We start from the raw sequence: 17,963 nt of genomic DNA, 5'->3' as shown, positions 1-17,963 counted from the left end.
CAGCCTTGTGGAGGTGTACAATTTTGTCTCTAGTGTCTTTGGACAGCTCTTTGGTCTTGGCCATGTTAGTAGTTGGATTCTTACTGATTGTATGGGGTGGACAGGTGTCTTTATGCAGCTAACGACCTCAAACAGGTGCATCTAATTTAGGATAATAAATGGAGTGGAGGTGGACATTTTGAAGGCAGACTAACAGGTCTTTGAGAGTCAGAATTCTAGCTGATAGACAGGTGTTCAAATACTTATTTGCAGCTGTATCATACAAATAAATAGTTAAAAAATCATACATTGTGATTTCTGTTTTTTTTTTTTTTAGATTAAGTCTCTCACAGTGGACATGCACCTACGATGACAATTTCAGACCCCTCCATGATTTCTAAGTGGGAGAACTTGCAAAATGGCAGGGTGTTCAAATACTTATTTTCCTCACTGTATGTCTGGACAATGTGGGGAAGAACACAAAAGCAAAGGTTCCTAGTTGATCCTAGGCCAGAAGTTGTACCGTAGTTCTAGTGATGGTAGTCTTAATCATCGCTGGGTACAGTAAATCATAACTTTTAATCTGACCTATCAATATGGGCATGATTTAAGAGATCTAATGTCTTCTGCTCCCAGATTTCCCTCCAGTATTCCACATTAAGCTGAGAGATCATGTCCTGCTAGAGGGGGATCCAGTCACACTCAGCTGTCTGCCAGCAGGCAGCCCCCACCCAAACATCACCTGGATGAAAGGTAAGGATCTCTGATGTGGATGCTCTTACAGGTGGTCTCAGAGATGAATGGTTTGATCATTTCACTTGTTAATTACAATAATTAACATAATTGTTCTTTGTTGCATGAGTGTAGAGAAATAATGATGGTTTACATTGCATATTACATCTGGTACCAACAGATGTTGCAAACAGTGCAAATAAATAGTAGGGGAGATAAGATTAACAATTGAGATTCCTGTTCGTACAAGAAACTGATTAAACCAATTTAAATCTTCTTCATGACATTTTTCCTCAGATAAGAAGCCCCTGGAGATTGATGCCAGGATGAACATGATAGCCTGCCCTGATGGCCGGCAGCTACTGATGATCATGCAGACCACCAAAAAAGATGCAGGGGTCTATGAATGTGTTGCTACAAACCCCCTGGCCTCTGTGTCCAGCTCTTGCACAATATCTCTTGCTCGTAAGAACTGAGACATCCATTCATTTTATGTCAGTCTGTGAGGAGCAGTAAACCGTGTTAGTCCTATTTGCAATAAACAGTATATATTATAGGACTATACAGTAATAAATACTGTTATAGTGTACAGGATAGACAACAGGGAACATCGGAAGAAACTGGAGGGCAAATAAGAGCCCAAGGACAGATGATGTATGTAATACCGATATATTTATTTTTACAGGTCTGCCCAATCGTCCTGGAACCCCTGAAATACCTCAGAAGTACAACAACACAGCCTTGGTACTGTGGAGGCCCTCAGACACCATGGCCCCCTGCACATACTCTCTGGAGAGGAGAGCAGAGGGTCAGTATTTACTGACAACGATTTAATGTTTTATTCCTTTTTTGGACAGATACCAAGTGTCAGATATTCACAAATGCTTTTTAGATCAACAGGACCACATCAATAATACAAGTGATCTTAAGGCACACAGTGGTGCAGGTGCAGTAGTGAACTATATGTTTTACGGCAGATGAGATTTAACAACCTGAACCATAAATACAGAATAGCAGCCATGCCACGTTCGAACCCATATTTAGCCGAATGGAAGGCTTCTTTTGTGCTGAACTCTAATGTGAAGTAGATGTCAATACACATGAGAAATTAGACTGGCTTATAAATAGCAAAACAAGGTGCGTGTGTTTGTGATTTACAATAATAGCAAGTGTGATATAATAACACTAGAACTTGAAATAACATGAACTTTTTTTTTTTTCCTCCCTAGGTGAGACCAACTGGTTGATTGTGGCTACAGGAGTGGCAGACTGTTATTACAATGTGGTTGACTTGCCAGCAGGGGGCTCCTTCAGGTTTAGGGTGGCATGTGTCAATAAAGCCGGCCAGGGCCCCTACAGCAACCTCTCAGAAGTGGTGAGCCTTGATGTTTCAGGTATGTATTATGTCAATGCAAATATTGGATTACTTTCTGTTTATTTTAGAAAAAGTTGTCAAATATGCATTAAGTTGCTTTCTATGTACTTAACGATGTACAGATACTGAAAGACTTGAAGTTGTGTAGTTCTTTTTAGCTCAACTCATAACAGGCGGTTATGTTTTTATGTGTATGTTAATGATATTTTTACATAACATATAGAAGTTATTTTACATCATTGGACATTGTGTTGAAAAGGACATGTCTTAGGTTGTCACATTGTATGTATTTTCTCATCTCAAATCAAGTCTTGGGGGTGTATCCTTCATTGTTTTTCATTAGAACCGGCTAAATCCAGTGCTACTGTGGTGGTCAAGACTGTCCCTGCAACTACTCCTCCCCCCCCTGTGGTGATGATGTCATCCATGAAAGTGCCTCCCATTAAACCAGCTCCCAGTAAATCCACTACAGGAACACCTGTCCCTCCCTCGACTTCATCGCCTGCTCCATCTGTGGCTGAATCTGCTTCTCCAGCAACCATCAAACCCACTGTGCAGGTTGATGCTAGCCGTCCTGCGGTTACTCCGCCCGCAACTGCAGCCCCTTCCGAAAAGGCTCCTGTTCAGATAACCACAGCAGCCCAAGCCACGCCAGGCAAAGCCAAGACCACCCTTAGCATCAGTGTCAGCAAACCCCAAGCCAAACTGGCACCTCCCCCTGTTGTCCCACCCAAACCTCAGAGTCCTGTAAATGCAGTCCCCACCATAACCAACAAACCGCCTTCTCCTGTGCCACCACCTGCACGTGTCATCGGGAAACCTATTTCATCTGTTCCCATGTACGTGCCAGCTGCGACCATTCGTGTTACTCCGCCTTCTGAATCTAGTTCCACCCCGACAACCACCACCCCTTCAGTCGCTCCTGTGACTGTCTCACCTCCCGTGGTGGTGGTGCAGAGCTTGACACCAGTGCTGCAGGCTGGGGACAGCCGGAGTACCCCATCTGGACGGGTCACACCATCGGGACGGGCCACACCTTCGGGACGCAGGACGCCGTTGGGCAAGCCTGGGGAGGGATCTCTGCGCCAGGGAGTTCCACAGAAGCCTTACACCTTCATGGATGAGAAAGCAAGGTAATAATGAAACCTGATTTAAATATAAAGAACCAATTTAAAGGTCCAGTGTGTAATACTAAGGAGGATCTATTGACAGAAATGAAATATAATATCCATAACTATGTTTTCAATGGTGTATGAAGACCTTACATAATGAACCGTTATGTTTTTATTACCTTAGAATGAGCATCAACATCTAACTACAAACTGTACCTTGGAAACAGGATATGGCAATTTTAAGATATTAAAGCTGCGATAATAAGCACGTTTATATAACAGTAAATGACAATATGAGAGAGGTCACTAGTGACGAACCCACACATCAGTTTAGATGTGATTACTCCTCACCTCTACACAGTATTTAAACATCTCGTAACGTGGTTTTGCGGCCCAAAGCTACTGTTTTGTCTTAGCCTCACTTCTTCCATCACTTTCATTTTCAGCAGGCAGCTGTTTTCAGCGAAAACAGTATAAAAGCCCACTGTATGCAAGCTAGTTAGCATTAAACAGCAAGTAGACACAGATAGTGACTAGCTGGTAAACATAGTGGAGCATTTAGCAGCTGAAGAGCCATATATTTTTTTATATACTTTACCAGTAGTTGGTGGAGACCAAGACACAGCTAAAAGACTGAATATTGGACTTGTGTTCGCCAGATAGCCAGTTGCACAACTCCAAATAAATGCTGATGTTCGCCCGTGTCAGCACAATGTAGTAATGAGCAAGTGTTTGCCAACATAATTGCAATATGAACTTTTTAAATTAAGACTTGATACTATGTCAGCATTATGTTTACATCTCATTATACTGCCTCCAAGTGGGAAAGGTTTTGAGTGGTACTTTAAACTGGTATTTGAGAGCACAGTACAGCTTTTGCTTATAAAACAAATGTTTAGCATCAGAAAGTGAAGAACACTAAGTCAGGTTTTATAAATAAAAACTTTTGATTTTCTTTGCTCTTTTTGCCTAATGGACATAAAGTTTGTAAAAGGAACTGTTGACTTCTTCTTTATCACACAGGGGTCGGTTTGGTGTGATCCGTGAGTGCCGGGAAAACGCCACAGGTAACCTCTTTATGGCCAAGATTGTTCCATATGAGGCCGACAGCAAGCAGGAGGTGCTGCAGGAATACGACATCCTCAAGTCACTCCATCATGAAAGGGTCATGGCTCTGCATGAAGCGTATGTCACACCGCGCTACCTGGTGCTTATCTCTGAGTACTGCAGTGGGAAGGAGCTGCTCTTCAGCCTCATAGACAGGTAAAGCCAAACAGCTGTACTTGTTAAACCAATTGCTTGGCTGATGTGAAATCATTTCTTGTTTTCCCATTCATACTGAAATTATTGTCTCACTTTCCTGGTGTGTTTCAGATTCCGTTACTCAGAGGATGATGTGGTGACCTACATTGTGCAGATCCTCCAGGGTCTGGACTATCTCCATAACCGACGCATCCTCCACCTGGACATCAAGCCAGAGAACGTCATCGTCACCTACATGAACGTCATCAAGATCATTGACTTTGGCAGTGCTCAGACTTACAACCCTCTCTTCCTCAAGCAGTTTAGCCCTCCTATTGGAACACTGGAGTATATGTGTAAGAGTCTCGTTTTTCACAGACCACTGGGAATGTAAATTTAAGACTGCTCTAATCAACATTATCTATGAACAATTGATCATTTGTAGTACAATTGCAGTGACAAATCAACAGAGAATTATCCGCAAACTTTATGAAGCTTTTTAGCATCTTTCAGCTCATTGTTTTGGTTTTATGGTCCACAGCTTATCATTTATCTGCATCATTTCTAGATACAGCAGGCAGCTGTTTTCACAGAAAAGCCTTAACAAACCAATTGTAATCTACCTGCCCAACACCAAATGACTAACTAACTAAAAGGAAACACTTCCACTAGGAAAATCTTGTCCCTTGCCTAAAGATTCTGCATTCATATGCAAATATCTGTTTATAGAGATTAGCCAGCAAGTTACTTAAACTTTATTAACTCAGTAAGTCTCATTTAGATAAAGATTTCTTTTTTAAATAGGGACATGAGGACAAAGAATGCATACACAAAAGATTACGGCTAAGTTAATTTGTTTACACAAAGCAATGACCAGATACAAATTTAAACAATCACAAGTTTTATAATAAATATCAGCCAGCAAAACGTTCCCTAGCTTTAAAGGCATGCTGCACTTTATTCCAGTAGTAAGGAGCATGTTACAAGAAATCACAGAATAGAAATGTTCAATGGATATAATGGAAGTACGTAACTGATGATGTTCAGATAAGGCACTTAAAGGATCGAAACAGTGGGATTCTCTTCCGAAATGTTGTTACGGTTATTCTGTGAATTGGGGTAGTAAAAAATATATTTTTGCACCTTTAAACGCGCATTATGCACTCTTTACTATGCTAATTTATAATGAAGAAAATGACACAAAATACTTATTAGTGGATGGTTTATGTCAACTGTTTTGTCAGTGAGTGTGCACCAGCTATGAAAACACAGGATAATTATTTATATATATATATAACCAAACTATGCATTACCGCATTTAAAAAAACTTCACATGTTATCAGATAAGTTCATGCAAAATCAGAGGCACTAAGTCATAAACCGTAGTGCAAAGACTATTTGCAGAGGTAATTAAAATTCTTGTAAAACAATGTGAGTTGTGCATTTTTCCTTTCTTCTTCTTGCAGCTCCTGAGATGTTGAAAGGGGATGTTGTAGGCCCTCCAGCTGACATCTGGAGCGTGGGCGTACTGACTTTCATCATGTGAGTTCTGCTTTCACAGCCTCCACCCAGCAAGCCCTCTTTAAATGTAATAGTTTTCTTAATGTGAAATGAGCCTTATGATTGAAAATTTGGATGCTGCATTCACATTTCAGATTTCAGGTATTTTCGATGTTCTGTAACTAACCTAATGAACGTTTGTTGTGCGTCGTCGATATGTTTTGAGGGGTCTACAACTGTTTTGTCAAGACTTCCCGCTAATTTTTTCCAGGTTGAGCGGCAGGTCGCCTTTCATGGAGAATGATCCTCAGGAGACTGAAGCCAGGATCCAGGCGGCAAAGTTTGACCTCTCTAAACTCTACCAGAATGTGTCCCAAAGTGCCTCTCTGTTTCTTAAAAAGATCCTCTGTAGCTACCCTTGGTGAGCTGAACATACATCCTTTTTTGTACTCCATATATTCTCATATTGTAACTGAAAGTTAACATCTATCATTGCCTAAAGCTGTGACCTAATTTCACAGCAAAATAAAATGTTAAATAGATACAAACCGATCACTCAGTCAGTTCAGTGGCAACCATTTTTTCACAAAATAATGTATGGGGTCCATTTTATTCCTTTAAAACTCTCTGAAGTCTTTGAATATTTGCATCCTCACTGTCTGGTCTTTAACAGGGCCCGTCCCTCAATTAAGGACTGCTTCAATAACTCCTGGCTTCAAGATGCCTACCTGATGCGCCTTCGTAGGCAGACCCTCACCTTTACAACCACCCGTCTCAAGGAATTCTTGGCTGACCAGCAGCGGAGGCGAGAGCAGGTGGCCACCAAGCACAAAGTTCTCCTGCGGTCCTACCAGAGCTCGCCACAAACCCCCACCAGCCCCGCCAAGCCAAATGTGCCAATTTCATCGACCACACCTGTCGCACAGTGAAAACAGGCTTCCAAACACCTGTCGATGGGACTTAAAGGGAAGGGGGGATTTCCTCAGACAAGACTTTGGGCTGCAGGGTGGGGTGGTCCCTTCAGGTTTGAGTTGTTGAACTCAAGAAATCTACAGAGACATCACTTCTTTTTCTTTTCTGGTTCTGAAAGAGAATCTAAAAGACTGTTTTCAGACTGGTGGGAACTCTTACAAGTTACAAGAGCCTGACTGCATTTTTTATATGGTGGACCTTGTTCATACAAGGCAGGATGTTGTCTTCAAGTTAGTACCTCAAGGTTTGTAACTTTGCATACATTTTGGATAAATTACTTCCTTTCTTACTGTAAACTTTACAATGATTAGAGGGGACACGTGCTAACACGTTGTAGTAACCCACCATGGAAGGCCTAAAATTGCTGTCGAGTTAAAAACATTGTTTTATTTAAGCACAAGGTATCCAAGTAAGATTCCAAAAGTAATGAATGCACAATTTCAGAAGTGCTAACACAACTCTACTATGTCATGCAAATGGTAAATATTGTTCTCCATAAACGTAAGCCAACTTTACTGTAATTAAATCAGTGTTATATGCTACGTTGCCAGAGTTTTTATACTGCTGTAGCATCTCAAGGATTGGCAAGATTGTAGCAGTACCATAAACTTTTTTTTTTTGAGTTTTTAAAATTGAGGTCAGAGGATACAATGGAGGATGCTCCAGAAGGGCTATAAGAAAAAGGACTCTTACAATCAGCACACATTTCTTCCCCAATGTAAATAGGATAGTAATAATTCTCCCATTCTCAAAATCAGAATTCATTTGTTTGAAATTTTTATTAGATCATGATTTTTTGCCCCAATGAATGACACGGACAGCACAAGTGACTCCATGCAGGACTGTCACTGTGCTGGAGCTTTGCAAGCACTAGTTCCTTCACCACAAATAAGCTAAGAACCACCCCATTGGCTTCCAGGTAAACTCTTCCGCTCAGCCAAGTGTAACGGATCCAGTCATGCAGAGATATTCACACTCCTCTCTGAGTTTTCTAAAATGAGGTTGACAATTTTGCTGAGTCAGTCAGTCAATGTATTCTTAGCCTGTGCGTTCAGAACTTTGCATGAGACACAAGACGCTCATTAAAAGTAAGAATATTCAGGGTGAAACTCAATTGCTTTAGAAATCCACTGGTGATATTGGGGTTCCTCCAAGTGCCCTTAACCAGTAAGCATTAATCAGCATAAAAATAGCCTCTACAATTCATTAAGAAAGGATGTTTATGAAGACGTTGTTGAGTGTATTAGTTCTTATTTTAGCTGTAATTTTAAATTGCTAACAGCTACTGCTTGGGAAAAAAAGGGTTTGCTTTATAAGGATTTTTATAAATAGCAGTTTTTAAATGGCAGAACTGTTTATAAATAAAGCTAAGTAAGATTTGAAAGGGTTATAATTAGCATTATATTTTACATAAATTATTATTTAATTTAATTAAGTGTTGACCAAAGGGTTTCCAGCCCTTACAAGCTTACAAGACACTGCACACAGTGATCAAAACATAAATTCAAATCATATGCGGCATTGCAGCCCCTGCGGACATGAAATCATCTCTTTGTTCATGATCACAAGAATGTAAATCAGAGGATACATGCCTCCTAAAGTAGTTGATTTTTAAACCCTTGCAAAATGGGTACAGTAAACCTCGTTTTTTCACTCTGGTTTGAGGCACATAAAACATATAACTTGTCCTCTTCAGCGTCAGTATTGACGACTGCAATTGGACACATTCTCACATTTGTCCCTTGGTTATATTGAAAGTAGAATATGACTTGAATAACAACTAATATGAGAAACAACTATTTGGTTTACAGTATAGTCTATTTCCAAACGTATTGTTAATATCCTCTTTTGCCCAAGCAAGGTTCATCCTTAATATTTAATAGTCCACCGTCCCGCATACTATACTACCATAGAGTAAATTCCTGTAGATTTACTTTATCATTACACTGATCATAAATCAGTGATACATCGATCATTTGATCTATCCTCATTATTTTAAATAATAAATAAATGGCTGTGTTGTTTTGTTTCTTTGATATTGCTTTGCCTTGTCAGGGCAAATTCAGTTTGAAGACCAGCATGGGAAACATTTGCACAAATCATTTGATCATTTTGCTGTCACATGTATTGATATCAAGCACAGATTTGCTCACTTGACCCGCAAAGTGTTATTTCTGTGACAGATTGGATTCATTTAATAGAAGGCTGAGCCACATTCAGCACACTCATGAGTTGTTTTAATATGTGCATTGACTGACAGAGATCGTTGGTAATTGTATGAAATTATTTTACTAGTTCTATATATTCTGATGCTATTGCTAGATAAATACTGCCCTTTTTCTGCAGCTCGTTGTCTTTGTGGCTCAGTCAGGTTCCTATGCAGAGTAGAAGTTAATCACAGAGGGAGCTGTTTTGAACCTGTATGAAAACATGCAAGATCAGCATGAGAGTGCAATGTCAATTCTACACATCTGTGCAATATATTATGTGCTTTAATCATACAAAATGAAATACAAACAGGGTTTTGAAAAAGATGTTGAATGCTCCACATTTTGTATTAAAATCCTATGCCGTATTTTTGTGGAATGTGTTGCAGTGCCTCGTGATGGATATTAGACCCACAGAGAAAATTGTTTGTTAAATGAATGACACGTGTGTGTTTCGCAATTTGATTATTTATTGAGTGACTGTATTTGTTATAGCTTCCGCTTTTTATTTTGTGAAATTTCTGAATCTGGCATGGAAAAGGCATGACAGCTGTCAAGGCTATAAACAATAAAGGACATATATGAATAAAAGGTAGCAAATTGTTTATTCAGTGGATGAAAACAGGGGGTGACAAGAGGTAGCAGAGTTTTGTATAAAACCTGGTATAACTGTATTACTAACCATTCTTGAATTTATTTTATTTTAAGTTCTCTTTTCGGTGCTTGTAGCTGACTAACACCAAAGGGTTGACTTGAAAAGTGTTCCCACGCTCATGAAAGATCACACTTCAGTCGTGATTGTATGATACTGTGACAGAATGTTCACAGTTCAGGCTGAGGGCACGACCAACAATTATGTGTCTGTTTTCACCAGGGGACGACTCACATTTCAACCCCAAACAAAACTATTAACTGCTCCAAGTATTCTCTTGAGTATTTGGTATGAAGGCTTTATAAGGATGGGAAATTATCTCTGTAACATCTGTTACACATCTTCAGTCAGTCTTGTCATGCTCAGTATCCAAAGAAGGGAAAGGAACGCCTCCATCATCCAGCTATAAAGCATGAAGTCTTTCAGATTTGCTAACTGGAGTGGATCAGAAGTGGCGTGCAGCTTCAAGAGGATCTCTGAGGTGAGAAATGTTGTAAATTAAGTAAATTGTTGTTAAGTTAATGTGGGCCAGTGTTAAGAGTTGACAGAGCATTTTCACAGAAGACATCTTGTCACAGTAGGAAAAGCCGAGGTGTAAATGATAAAATGAATGACGGCTGAATTCCATTTAAGTGCTTCTGTTTCAGGGTTGTGGTGTTGTGCATGCTGTCTCACTCTCACACTGTCGTGGCTTACTGGGACACAACAGAACAGAAGTAGTAACACCTTAGTAACACCTGTGCTTTTCCTTTTTTGACAAGTCAAAATGTCTGCTGTGAAAAAGGCCAATTGCATATTAAATACGTTTTTTAACCACTTTCCAGATTACTACTCTGACCACTGCAGATGTCCAAAGCGAAAGCTGCACCCCCTCCTGGGTGCACTCTAAACATCAACGATCCTCAGGTCCAGGAGGCCGCTATCCGAATCCAAGCCTCATATCGCGGCCACAGGTACCAAAATATCCTTTGTCTTTTGGCATCTTTGACATTCAAGTATTCAAAGCATTCAAAGCATGTAATCATGCAAGGTGTCAGTATGCCTTAAAGAAACTGCTCGTTGAGTCATTGAACAGCATCTGAAACTTCTTTGCACCTATCCGACACTGGGAGTGGGGGGGGAGGGGTTAAGTCAGAAAATTTACGGACAATCCGACAAACACACCCACTGAACAGAGTGATTGGCCAGCTGTGCGGAGGTTTGAAAGTATGGAGGATTTTAAATTGTCTTTCATGAACTTTATCTACATCTGTGTGTGGATACAACATAATAAATACTTTAAAGGAGATATTTGAAAGAGTGTGTGTGGTTATCCCTGTCACCGCTCACTATGACAGCAGGCGTTTTGAATTGCCTTCAAGTATGTAGCCATTTAGAAGATGTAGAAACACTTTTACCTAATACTTGTTCGAACAACACTTCAGGCAAACTGTTAGTTTGAAGCATACTGCACCTGTCTTTTGTATAAAATGCTTGTGTGGTGAATTCTTATATTACTTTGTTTGTCATGTAGGTCGCGTAAAGAGCTGCGGGAGAAAGGCCCTCCCAAGATCCTGCAGGAGCTCAAAGATGTGGTTCTTGTTGAGGGCAGCGCAGCGAAGCTGGAGTGCAGAGTTAGCGCTTTCCCGGATCCTTTCATCGTCTGGTACAAGGATGGCAAAGAGCTGAAGGATGGTCCCAAATACCGTTATGTTTTTGAAGACCCAGATTTTGTGGCGCTCGTGGTCCGTGACGGGGTTCTGGCTGATCTTGGAAAATACACTGTTAACATTAAAAATCCGTTTGGACAGACGTCTGGATCTGCCTGCATTCTAGTGGAAGGTGTGTACACATTGTTAGCAAGCTGACATCTGTTGGTTCTAAACTTTACAGTGTGCATGAACCTAAGTTTAGTTAATTCAGCATGGTTGAGTGAATAAGAATTTAATCAGACATCTTAAAGGAATAGTTCAACATTTTGTGAAATGAGTTTTTGTTACCTTTGTTATGTTTTTCAGCCAGCGAATCGAAATGCAATCTGGGTGTAGACTTACATTTACAGGGAAGATTTGGGCGTAGAAATGACAATCTCATCTTATTCTTAGAAAGAACTATATCCCAAAATGTCTACAATGTCTACTAAAAGACCGTTAGGGTGCTAATATTTGCTCCGGTTAGAAAACTCATCAGACATGTCTGATGCCAAGGCTTCCTCCTACTCAGTTCCTTTAGTGATAACTAGTGTATCCCGTAGAACTTTCTAGATCTTTGAGGCTATGTCCAACAGCACTTGAAATCTCCTACAAATCATGCGGCTGACGGAGTATTTGCATCACGCTTTCCCAGTCCCTGCTAAGGTTTCTAAAGGCCCAGACAACATTAAGGCCAAAAGAGGGACAACCGTGGTGCTCAAGGCTGAAATAAGTGGGGAGCCTCCTCCAGATGTTGCCTGGCTCAAAGATGGAGATGATATTGAAGAAGACGACAGGTAGGCTCTCTTGGAGACACTTAATTTTTATTTATATTTTAACAATGCTTTTTCAGGATATGTGTACATGTAGAAATGGTGTGCATTGCATTTTTCAGGAACACACTTGTGAATGTAAACTGGAAATTGATTCATATAGTAAAACGAGGAGAAATGAGCAGTTTATACTTGTTACTTGTTGTCAATGTGCTAATCTGCCTTGAACTAATGCCACCAGGCCCACACGCCATCCGATAACTGTAGATTGCAAATTAAGTGATTGGGATCCTAATTCTAGGGAAATTTTCTATAACAAAAAGTGATAATGAATGTGCTACCATTGTCTTTCAGGGTGTTCTTCGACGTTGGAGACACCAACACAATCTTGACCATCAAAAGTGCAAAGTTGTGTGATGCTGGCAAGTATGAGGTGTTTGTGGAGAACAATCTGGGCACAGACCAGTCCTCCGCTCGTGTCGACATCCTCTGATGCGACATCTCAACTGCACCGAAGCTAACGCAGGGAGCCTTTGTTTTCTTAGAGTGCAATCGAATGGACAATATACTGTAGTAATGCTGTGTTCTCAGCTGTACATAACTTCAATCATGTTCATAAAAAAAGTAAAGACTTTTTTGCTAGCAGCTTTTTTTTGAGTGTTATTTTTTTAATGATCTACTGTTGATTGGAGGGTAATGCATCTGTATTATGAGACGACTACAAAGTGCAATATTTGTTTCTAAAAAGTAGATTTTTACAATGAAAAAGACTATAATAAAATAGAATAATAAAATATTAACCATCCTGATATTTGACATTAAGATGAGAGTTACATATGAGAGATATGTTTAAAATGGTACCCATACTGTTGTTTAACTAACTGTAATTTATTATTCATTTGTACAATTTCTCCTGTCCTGGTCTATAATGACAGCCAAGTCCTAGATTTGCAAAAGCCAGCTCAAAGACGGGGAAGTAAATTACATTTACATTACATTTACATTTATTCATTTAGCTGACGCTTTTATCCAAAGTGACTTACAATTGCTATACACTGTATCAGAGGTCGCACGACATTGGAGCAGCTAGGGGTTAAGTGTCAACCACAGATATGAAATAGTTTTGTATTTTGGCAGAGCAGGTAGACATGAATGATAGTGTACAGTCCAGCAGCATCTGGCTGTCATCTGAGGAATTACAGCTTCATGTACACCACTGAGAAAGTCTATCCCCATCCTTGTCTCAGGTTGCATAATATTAATGGCAAGCAGTGAAAAACAAAGACCAACGTTTCCTTCTCACATTCACGTAAGAGATGCAAAACTATCCAGTATTTCACACATACGCATACAAAGAAAAGAGAAAATTATGAAAGAATAAAAATAATTTGTACGGCAGAAATGTTTTTTGTTTTCTCTTTAGTTATCTTGCAACCCCTCATATTCAACTTTGATATTTTTTTTAACACCACTTTTACTCATTTCCTATCAAAATGCCTTTTGTTAATGGGACATGTAGGGCTTTTTCTAATTAAATAAAAGGCCAGATCAATACTGGACTAGTACTCTGTGAGTAATTGTCTTCTCTGTCGATTTCACGACTCATTAGGCTACTAAAAACACAATCGCAGCCATAAAAAATTAGGCCTAAAATTTCAAAAGCATCCTTGTTTACATGGGGGAGGAGTCTTTGTGGAGATTTTTCGACGTTCCTTTGATCTTAGGTGTGGGCATTTTAAAGACTGCCCCTAACTCGGTCGGTTTCAAGGCTGCCCCAGTCAAAAAATCAAATCAAAGCTCTACATTAACTAATATTTAAAACACTCCCCGTCCAAGGAACCTCTCACTCAGACGCTAGAAACCCGACATATTGTGTTTATCAACACGAAAAGTATGAAAGATGGCGGTTTTATACATGATTTAGCGTTTATATTCGGGGGAATTAACACTCAAATACAAACACCAGAAGCGTATTTTTAAATTTAAATTTCCACATTTCCCCAGCAACAATATAACTACACGAGTAAACTGTTACACGTGCAGTGAAACTTTGTGAAAAGCTTCACATCCTGCATTGTGGCTTTAAGAGTCGGGTTTCCTTGAAACCGTCATGTTCCATGTTAGCATGGTCAAATTGATGAACTTCTTCAACGTTGCAACTTTTAGAAATAACTTTTTACACACTTTTAACCTCTGCATTTGAGAGTAGTTTGGTCCGATATGATATGGTTTTGAACGCTTTTCTGCTGTTTCTTTATTTTTACGCTCAGTATGCACGTTTGCAGACAGGGAGTGGCAAAATATAAATATTTTTTTTGCGTGTGCCATAACTCCTCGAACTCGTTTCCTACAGCGAAAACGTCCTTGTCTTTGGGTGACGGACCTAATGGACCATTCGCCGGCGATAATCACGCAAGTAACCAAAGACGAGGAGGAAAATGCGACTTGTCGTGAGGAAGGTGAGTTTGGGAAAAGTTTTCTGAACTTTTCAGCTGCGCATGACACTGTCAGCGAGGCACGAGACCGCGGTGTTACAAGGCGCCACGGTGTCACAAACGCTACTGTAGAAAGAAAGAAAGAGCTTTAATAGTGTCTTTTTCTTCCGAGAGACTTGGATATGGCATTGAATGGCATTGTTGTGAACGTTTTGGCTAGTTTTTAATACGTTTGAAGACTGTTGCCCTTTGGGATATAGGCCCTAGCCATTGGGCAGCGGCTTATGAGTTTTAAACAAAGTACAAAGATAGGAATGTGGATTTAAACGACTATGTGAAGCAGAAAAGTCGCTAATTTAACAAACTGACATATGTTAGTCGGCAGCATTTTGTGCAGACGACAAGTGTGCGTAAAAACCATCTGAAATAATGTCTTGTCAGAAGGGGGCGGGGTCACTTCGACAGCTCACTGTTATTGTTTTGTACTTAGATATTGAGCTGCTTCGCTTTATTCCTTCAGGTGGTCTCAAGAAGGCATTTTCTTTTTCGCATAATAGCACTTAAATGGACATTACTGATTGTTCACATCTAGGTGCATTATAGGTTGCCCTTTAGATTTGCCAGCACTGGGCTTAAAGGTGCTTCCTGAATGTTTGGCATATTCAAGCGCTCACAGATATAGACAGTCTGTTATTCTTACAGAAGGACTGTCCCCCTAACCAGTATGTAAGTAGGTGTGGACTCACAGGGTCAGGCATCAGAGAAGTATAGGCCTAAAACCTGTGATGACCGTTTCATATAGACTATGGGTGAATGTGAAATTTGAAGTGTTCCCAGATTCCCAACATGATTAGTTTGTGCTTTAATATGTATCAATAAACCCATACATTCATCTCCTCCCTGTAAAATGCCTCACTTGCATCATAAAATGAAATGGTACCTTGTGGCAGTACAATCTTCTGTGTGGCCTTTTGGACTCACTAAAACTATTAAAAACGCAGAAAAGATTAAATATGACATCCTTTAGTTGTATTATTTTCTTCAGTCCATCAAAAAGGAAAAAATGGACAAGTGTAGCTCACAGATAACAACATCTCCTATGGTTCCTGTCTGAGCTTAAAAATTAATGCAGGGATTCCAAAGTGTATTTCAGTGATTTGGATTCAGTTTGATAACCAAATGGAGAGAATGCATAGTTTCAGTAAAATGATGTTAATCTTGCCAAATGTTTTATAGTTACAATTAACAGCTCACTTAAATAATCTACATGCCATACACAGGCCTTGACATGAGCCAGCCTAAATTGTACAAGGTCAGTTTTCAAAACAAGATACATAAACTGCAGCAATGGTTTAGATGATGATGTTGTCAGATTTGGTATTTTGATTCTGACTAGTAAAATATTGATCCAGAGTGAAGCGAGTGAGTGATGTTTTTGTTCAGCAGTTACAATCAAGATGCCTTTGAGCAAGGCACTAAACAATGGGCTGCTAATGCTTCCGTGACAAATACCATGATAAAGGGTGAATAACGACACAACTATTGTAATAAAGACCAGCTGGTTTCCCAGAGCCGACATACCAGCTCCAGATGGATACTCACAACTCTCCGGCTACTATAGCCACCATCACAACAACAGCACGTTTGGGCCAAATGTCTATGGATTAGAATCGCGTACCCCACCTTTAATGCTACTTAGTGGCCAACAGGTGGTAGGTGTACTGGGCTGTACCCGGGTGCGAAACATGCTTTGGCCTTTGAATGGCTGCTGTTTTTCTAAGTTCTAGCCTAATGCTGACTAAATGCTTATTATGCATGGCATTGCCTAGTAAGATTTTTTCATCAGGAAGTAGGCCTGAAGGCTGGTCGGGTGGGTCCCGGAACCGTCCTGAAAAACAATTTGAACCGTCCTGAAGATAATGTAGTGTGTCCCAAAATCAATATGTTGTTTCTTTACTTTTATTATCTTCTACAGTTGTTAGTGAAATTCTAAATGATGATAAATTGATAAAATAAATAATATTTATCTTGCTCTATTGGGGGGGAAAAAAAAAAAAAAAAAAAGACTGACAAAGTTATCTGTTGGGGCACCTTTTTACCTCAATGATAAATGATTCAATTTTAATTCAGTTATAAACTCCTGGACTTTAATAGCTTAAAAGGTTTCCTGCTCATACTCAAAACTTTCTGCACATTCAGAATCTCTCCCACAATAACACAATAATACAGTAATAAAATCAATCAGGCTACAGTGTGTGTGTGTGTGTGTGTGTGTGTGTGTGTATATATATATATATATATATATATAATATAAACAAAATCAAATAGACAGATTGAGACAATAGTGCGATGAGCAGAATGGATGGACAAAGGATGCAGGAGGAGTAAATTATTATTATGTACATGTCAGAGGTGGATGTGATATACTGGTACACATACAAGCATACATATACACAGTGTAAGGAGCACAGTGCAAAGGATGCTGGAATAAATAAGTATTATGTGCAGGTGTTATGTACTTTAGGTAGGTGGATTTGGTATACAGTGTATATAGAATATGATAATATGAACAGTATGAACAGTTCTGAAATGGAGAACGAGAGAATGATGAATAAATGATAAGTGGTAGCCAGTAAACAGGTGGCTGATTAGAGGCAGAGTTACTGGGTTATTGCACAGAAATTGTTCCTGACACTGTTCATCAGAGTCAGCTGTTCATCAGAGTGATGCCTTGGGGGAAGAAACTGTTTCTGTGTCTGTTGGTTTGGCGTACAGTGCTCTGTAGCGCCTACCAGAGGGGAGAAGCTGGAACAAGTTGTGTCCGGGCTGAGATGGATCTGCAGTGATGTTTCCTGAAGTCCTGAATGGAGGGCAGGCTGGCACGATGATCTTTTCTGCAGTCCTGACTGTCCGTTGTAGTCTGCTCCGGTTCTTTTTGGTCCAAACCAGACAATGATGGACGTGCAGAGAACCGGATGATGGCTGTGTAGAGGTGGATCAGCAGCTCCTTAGGCAGGTTGAGCTTCCTGAGCTGGTGCAGGAAGTACGTGAGACTAACATTATTATTTAATGATAATTCATAATATTTTTTAAAAGTCTACCTGACCTCTAGTTTGCTGTGCTCTCATTCAGACTGTACTGAATGAGACAAGTGCACTGCACTTCATCGGAGGTACAAACAGGAACCAAAACCAACACTTGTGATCAGGCAGAAATCTCAGCACAAATCCACATGTTTACTTCTGCAGCTCCAATAAAGTGAAGCTCACAGTCCCAAACAAATCCAGATTGTGTTTTAGGTTTTAGATGTTATA

At 39.9% G+C, this 17,963-nt stretch overlaps 3 protein-coding genes across 3 annotated transcripts in view; all 3 read left to right on the top strand.

Annotated features, from left to right (window-relative positions):
• Nucleotides 1-9,710, top strand: part of spegb (striated muscle enriched protein kinase b) — a 29,838-nt gene extending 20,128 nt beyond the window's left edge. The window contains exons 31-40 of the mRNA XM_046053598.1: nt 616-732; nt 1,009-1,176; nt 1,397-1,519; nt 1,941-2,105; nt 2,430-3,219; nt 4,222-4,461; nt 4,573-4,796; nt 5,907-5,982; nt 6,212-6,361; nt 6,614-9,710. Of these exons, the coding sequence (XP_045909554.1) occupies nt 616-732; nt 1,009-1,176; nt 1,397-1,519; nt 1,941-2,105; nt 2,430-3,219; nt 4,222-4,461; nt 4,573-4,796; nt 5,907-5,982; nt 6,212-6,361; nt 6,614-6,869 (2,309 nt within the window). The 3' untranslated portion in view covers nt 6,870-9,710. The remainder of the gene's footprint in view (nt 1-615; nt 733-1,008; nt 1,177-1,396; nt 1,520-1,940; nt 2,106-2,429; nt 3,220-4,221; nt 4,462-4,572; nt 4,797-5,906; nt 5,983-6,211; nt 6,362-6,613) is intronic.
• A 384-nt stretch (nt 9,711-10,094) lies between these two features.
• On the top strand, nt 10,095-12,859 carry LOC123973503 (SPEG neighbor protein-like). The gene is made up of 5 exons (XM_046053575.1): nt 10,095-10,252; nt 10,596-10,724; nt 11,285-11,592; nt 12,097-12,238; nt 12,569-12,859. Exons 2-5 carry the CDS (start codon nt 10,618-10,620, stop codon nt 12,705-12,707), a joined length of 696 nt encoding a protein of 231 aa, XP_045909531.1. The 5' UTR covers nt 10,095-10,252; nt 10,596-10,617; the 3' UTR covers nt 12,708-12,859.
• Nucleotides 12,860-14,263: 1,404 nt separating this feature from the next.
• Nucleotides 14,264-17,963, top strand: part of LOC123973502 (carboxy-terminal domain RNA polymerase II polypeptide A small phosphatase 1-like) — a 34,155-nt gene continuing 30,455 nt past the window's right edge. The window contains exon 1 of the mRNA XM_046053573.1: nt 14,264-14,673. Coding sequence (XP_045909529.1) covers nt 14,601-14,673 — 73 coding nt within the window. The 5' untranslated portion in view covers nt 14,264-14,600. The remainder of the gene's footprint in view (nt 14,674-17,963) is intronic.

This window comes from Micropterus dolomieu, linkage group LG07, assembly GCF_021292245.1.
Source record: "Micropterus dolomieu isolate WLL.071019.BEF.003 ecotype Adirondacks linkage group LG07, ASM2129224v1, whole genome shotgun sequence".
Taxonomy (NCBI): Eukaryota; Metazoa; Chordata; class Actinopteri; order Centrarchiformes; family Centrarchidae; genus Micropterus; species Micropterus dolomieu.
The sequence above is the reverse complement of the archived record's forward strand: the minus strand, read 5'-3'. Positions and strand labels throughout refer to the sequence as shown.

Excerpts from the sequence above, each read along its gene's own strand:
- LOC123973503 (XM_046053575.1), top strand. The coding sequence starts at position 10,618 with ATGTCCAAAGCGAAAGCTGCACCCCCTCCTGGGTGCACTCTAAACATC. Across the intron at positions 10,725-11,284 it reads GCCTCATATCGCGGCCACAG|GTCGCGTAAAGAGCTGCGGG; the intron begins GTACCAAAATAT and ends TTTGTCATGTAG. Across the intron at positions 11,593-12,096 it reads TGCCTGCATTCTAGTGGAAG|TCCCTGCTAAGGTTTCTAAA; the intron begins GTGTGTACACAT and ends ACGCTTTCCCAG.